The 6,000-nt window shown below is 45.9% G+C and overlaps 1 protein-coding gene across 1 annotated transcript; it reads left to right on the top strand.

Annotated features, from left to right (window-relative positions):
- The first annotated feature begins 605 nt into the window (after positions 1-605).
- On the top strand, positions 606-3,569 carry LOC100280360 (putative AGC protein kinase family protein). The gene is made up of 13 exons (NM_001361063.1): positions 606-889; positions 967-1,141; positions 1,214-1,297; positions 1,364-1,605; positions 1,702-1,930; positions 2,015-2,094; positions 2,162-2,246; positions 2,408-2,539; positions 2,656-2,769; positions 2,877-2,930; positions 3,044-3,128; positions 3,223-3,276; positions 3,356-3,569. Exons 1-13 carry the CDS (start codon positions 687-689, stop codon positions 3,493-3,495), a joined length of 1,677 nt encoding a protein of 558 aa, NP_001347992.1. The 5' UTR covers positions 606-686; the 3' UTR covers positions 3,496-3,569.
- The last annotated feature ends 2,431 nt before the right edge of the window (positions 3,570-6,000 follow it).

Raw genomic sequence — 6,000 nt, 5'->3', positions numbered from 1 at the left:
GCACTACATTAACATGGTCTAGTCCGAATAATTGGAGCGGGTGAACATCGGCCACATGAGGGCTTGTTCGCTTTGGAGTGGATTGAGGGGGATTGGAGGGGATTAAATCCCCTCCTATACAAATTTGTATAGGAGGGGATTTAATCCCCTCCAATCCCCCTCAATCCACTCCAAAGCGAACAAGCCCTGAGTGAGCTCTCTCGCACGCCGCAGGCCATGATGCTTGATGAGCCATTGTCGCCCATCTCCTTCGCTATTCGTCTACAACGTCGCCCATTTTTACACATGCAAACACAGGAATTTGGTTTTTTTTATTACTCTTATACTGGTGTTTATACAGTCTGAGCCCCATAATCCCCGCTAAGTGTGCTCACACGATGCGTCGTGCCCGCCAAGCGCGACGTTTCATGCACGACGTAGCGATAACCACTCATTGTCACAGCATGGTTCTAGCTTCAACACCGCTCATTCTCACATGCAGCTAGCTAAAAATAGTTAAGCAAATATGCACTGTCTAATTACGTGAATCAGAATGCAAATCGTGCACGGGATTAACTAACAAGATAGATGGCACTGATCTGTGTACTTCCGTAATTCCGTTTAGATTGGTCTCCGGATGCATTTCCTGTATGGACGATTAGTTGGGATCGTAGCTCAGCAACTGCTTCCTTCTTCCGTTGCCCGCAATGGATTCAGCGAGGAGCTGGTTCACCAAGCTCCAAACGAGGGAGAAATCCATTGGCAAGAAGAAGGAATTGCCTCCCAATGGCAAGGAGCCCGGCGACGATGCGCCGTCGAGCGCAACCAAGCAGAGGGTTGCGGCGGCCAAGCAGTACATCGAGAAACACTACAAGGAGCAGATGAAGCATCTGCAGGACAGGAAAGAAAGGTAAGGAAAGGGTATCAAGCTCTTCAATTCCTCAGAAGGATTTTGTCATTGCCGATGGTATCTCGTGATGCATGCAGACGGTGTAGTCTAGAAAAGAAACTAGCGGACGCTGATGTGTCCGAAGAGGAGGTCAACAACATCCTGAAGCAGTTCGAGAAGAAAGAGACGGAGTACATGCGGTTGCAAAGGCACAAAATGAGCGTCGAGGATTTCGAGCTGCTAACAATGATAGGGAAGGGAGCTTTTGGCGAGGTGATGATAAACCGAATGATCGACTCTGTTGCTACAAAATCGTCTCTGCTTGACGCAATGGTTCCCTTCTAGGTCAGAGTCTGCAGAGAGAAGACCACAGGAAACGTGTATGCGATGAAGAAGCTTAAAAAGTCAGAAATGCTTCGTCGAGGTCAGGTACGGTAGAGCTGTTTCTGAATTCCCACTCCCTTCCCTGGGTGTGCTTGCTTATTGGTTTGGTAGGTTGAGCATGTGAGAGCCGAACGGAACCTTCTTGCCGAGGTGGACCACCACTGCATCGTCAAGCTGTACTGCTCGTTCCAGGACAGCGAGTACCTGTACCTGATCATGGAGTACCTCCCAGGAGGCGACATGATGACGCTGCTCATGAGGAAAGACACGCTGACGGAAGACGAGGCCAGGTTCTACGTCGGCGAGACGGTTCTTGCGATCGAATCGATCCACAGGCACAACTACATCCATAGGTATACCGTACCATACAGTACACCATGGAGCAAACGCGGTCATGCCGTCGTTTTATAGACGCGTGATGCGTGCCAGTACGTGCCTGAATTCCGCAGAGACATCAAGCCTGACAACCTGCTACTGGACAAGCACGGGCACCTGAGGCTGTCGGATTTCGGGCTGTGCAAACCGCTGGACTACTCCAACTTCCCGGACCTGAACGAGAAGGACGTGACGCCGCCTACGAAGTCGTCGGCGATGCATGGGGACGGGAAGCAGCAGTCGATGCCGAAGCGCTCGCAGCAAGAACAGCTGGAGCACTGGCAGAAGAACAGAAGAACCCTGGTCAGTAATCATTTTTTTACCACTTGATGACTCGATCTCTTGATATGCAAATCTTTTTGACAAGTGATCATTCTGGCTGCGCAGGCTTACTCGACCGTCGGAACACCAGACTACATCGCTCCAGAAGTTCTTCTGAAGAAAGGCTACGGGATGGAATGTGACTGGTAAGCATCTCCTTGCACCATCGATCGCATTGATGAGTCTAGTCTCAAACAAATCCCATGTTTCCAGGTGGTCCCTTGGTTCTATCATGTATGAGATGCTAGTGGGTTATCCTCCATTCTATTCTGACGAGCCTATGACTACTTGCCGAAAGGTAACAACACTACACGTTTTAAGCTTTCTCCGGTGATCGGAGCACTGAACTCTAGGTTCAGTCGTCGTCGTCTCGATCGGTTTCGTTCCAGTGTCGTCCTTCATTTAGACCATGCATGCTGCCTCCTGTATCTGCAAACACACACACACACACACACACAGATCGTGAATTGGAGAACACACCTGAAATTTCCCGAAGAAGCGAGGCTAACGGCAGACGCCAAAGATCTTATAAGCAAGCTGCTCTGCAACGTCGACCAGCGCCTCGGGACAAAGGGCGCAGAAGAGATAAAGGTTGTCATGCGCTTGCTGAGCATGCTAACATGGCCCCAAATTGACAGATGCTACTGATTATTAATATTTTTGTTTTTTTGGCTCATATATAGTACTCTCTGATCTGAACTTATTAGGAGCACCCCTGGTTCAGTGGACTAGAATGGGGAAAGCTATATGAGATAGAAGCCGCGTACCTGCCTCAGGTCACAGACGAGTTGGACACCCAGAACTTTGAGAAGTTTGAGGAGGTAATAAATGCATGGTGCTGTCGTTTACAAAGAAACGTGCTTTAATTTCTCACTCACTCACCGGATACTTATTATCTGTGTGCGTGGTGTTTTAATTTGTTTGGCAGTCCTCGGACGGTAGTAGCGTTCAGGGTTCAGCAAAGGCGGGCCCTTGGAGAAAGGTACTAACACATAATACCTTATTAACTTGTCAGACTTGTTTACATTTTTTCTGCTTTTGAACTGTCTTTAAATCTTATTCTGTTTTTGTGTGTGTGTGTGTTTTGAACTCCAGATGCTTTCTTCAAAGGACCTGAACTTTGTGGGCTATACCTACAAGAACTTTGAACTTGTGAACGATCACGATGTCCCCGGCATGGGTACTGCACCGTACCATTCATTCAGACCATATATGCTGTTGTTGTGTTTTTCATCCTGATACATGCATGCATGCAACCTTGCGCTCCTGCGCAGCTGAGCTGAAGAAGAAGGAGAAGGCAAAGAGACCAAGCGTCAAGTCTCTGTTCGGTACGTATCCATGCATGCGTCCGCGCTGAAACCCTTGGTCATTTTATGCTTACATTTAGCTGTGCACGCGCGCGCGCAGGCGCAGATTCACCTGAAGGAGACGGAGGGAGAGGGGAGCCGCAGCCTGAAGTCGACGACGAAACAGCCTCCGCGGAAGGAAGCGCCCGGAAACCAGCAGAGCCTGAACTGACCAGAAGCCTCAGCTCGCCATCCACGTGAAACAAATGTGTGCGTCATGTTGTATGTACTCTTTGTTAATTGATTCACGAGCTAATAGCGATCGTACCGTGCTGAAAATGAGTAGTGTGTGTCCGTGGAATGTATACGCACCGATGTGTTGACGAAGCGGAACTCGCAAACGCGTTTTAAACACTGGAATTCACGTGGAAACTACAAAAAAAAACAACAACAACGTCTTCTACAACTTATCAATTTGGCAAGTAGCAGCAGCACATGACTACGCACGAAGAATACGCCTTGAAGAATTAATTACATGGAACACAGTGTATAATAGGAATAAAAAACAAATGTGCTTTTACATATAAGGCTAACTTCAGCAAGCTCCTGTAAAGTCTCCTGTCCATTATATCTAGGGGACGCAGCGTGGTACTGCTCCAGCAGCAAGTGCTAAACCAAACGCTAAAATATACCGGACATTGCCCATCTGCTATATTTGACGGATCCTCTATTGCTCGAAGCCGCAAGACAACAAGGCGAAGTGGTAAATACAGAGGATGAGATATAGAGGATATTATTGGAGAAAGTGAAGATATAGAGGACAAAATCTTTTAAAGTGATTTGTAAAGGACAGAGAATATTTATTTAGAGGGTGAAATTTAGAGGATTTTGTTGGAGACAACCTAATGACTTTAGTCACACTTGTTTTTCCTGGTTTGCATGTTTGCGAGTCCCTTTCCCAACGACAACAACTAAAAATTTTCTATGTACCGGATCCAAACTCATCCCGTTCGAGCACCTCACATTCATGAACTGCATGTCCACATGAACTGTTCATGTGGGCCTGCAATTCACGAGTGTGAGGGGCGTGGCTCCAACAAGATGGGATTTGGATCCATGTGCATAGATTTTTTTTTTCAAATTATGTGATATTCTGGCCCCTGGGACGGTGATATCCTAGCCCAAGCCTTAATATAATTAATAGAATATTCATACAAACAAGGTACATCTTCTTTTTCGAAAGCCTGTCTCGAAAGAACATCCAAGTTAAGCGTGCTTGGCTTGGAGCAATTTGGGATGGGTGACCGACCAGAAAGTTTTATTGGGTGCGCATGAGTGAGGACAAAGTGCACACAAAAGACTCGTGTTGGTCTGTGAGGACAATATATGATCATAGAGAGTTGCCAGGAGTAAAAATCGCTGCTCCAGGGATTGAACGTGGTGTTACAAGTTGTATCAGAGCCGATCCTCGAGGTTTCACGGGCGTGTGTGGGTTAGGGGTTCGGGTATATGGCGCATGGCGCATGTGGGCCCAGAGTGGTCACATGGCATGACATATGACAATACTAGACACACAGATGTGGCTAAGAGGGGAGGTTTCTAGATTGGGTTCGACGAGAACGTCGGTCTTCTAAGGGGGTGGATTGTGATATCCTGGCCCTTGGGATGGTGATATCCTGGCTCAAAGGTTAATAGAATTAATAGAGTATTAATACAAACAAGGTGCATCTTCTTTTTCGGAAGCTTGTCTCGAAAGAAACTCTAAGTTAAGTGTGTTTGGCTTGAAACAATTTGGGATAGGTGACCGACCGGGAAGTTTTCTCGGGTGCGCATGATTGAGGATAAAGTGCGCACAAAAGACTCGTGTTAGTATGTGGGGACAATATATGATCTTAGAGAGCTGACAGGAGTAAGTACCGTTGGTCTAGGGATTGGATGAGGTGTTACAAATTATCAGCATTACATGTTTAAATAAAGTTGGAAAAGAAAATTCGTAACTCCAGGAATTCTTACATAAATCTAAAATTATAGAGATATACCAAGAGAATTTGGATGAATTATTTTTGTTTATAGTTGAAACTAAATACCATACTTAAATCACTTTGTTTGAGCCTACAAATTAAACCATGTATCCAATCTAGATCCTCTGGAGGAGTTGGAGATATGACAAACGGATTCACACTTGGATTTTGCTAAACTTCTCCATCGCATCTTGGCCTTTGCAACAATGGACTACTGCTCTCTCTCTCCTTCCCCTTAGGTGACTACCCTCCACTTAATGCACCACTTTTTTTTGATAGCAATATGAAAACTTCATTAACCTTCGCACAACATTAAGTCACTGGCGACCAAATCTGATACAACGCCTGGAAAATTATACATCCAAATCAACTCTTGAATATCAGAACCAATAGCAGTGAGATGATGTGCTACCTTGTACACATTCTAGGCGCAAACAACACCTTAACATTATTGAAACAGGACAAAATCAGGAATTTAAGCTCCCTAATAATCACTCCATCATGTGAATCATCCCAATCATTTGATGGAGGGCATCTCGAAGACACTTACAATTTGTTTCAATCTCTAGAGTCATCATACCTTGGTTTGAGGCAAAATTCAGAGCTTTTAAATATGCAATCACTTCATATTGGAAGGGGCTAGCAACTACAGCTATGAAACCTGCTCTAGCAGCTATACCTTCCCCTTGATCATTCCTAATCACAAAACCCCAGCCTCTAAGATTTGCATCCTTCCGGTAAGAAC

Source organism: Zea mays, chromosome 1, assembly GCF_902167145.1.
Source record: "Zea mays cultivar B73 chromosome 1, Zm-B73-REFERENCE-NAM-5.0, whole genome shotgun sequence".
NCBI classification, from domain to species: Eukaryota; Viridiplantae; Streptophyta; class Magnoliopsida; order Poales; family Poaceae; genus Zea; species Zea mays.
Note: the sequence above shows the minus strand (reverse complement) of the source record. Positions and strands in the feature narration are given on the sequence as shown.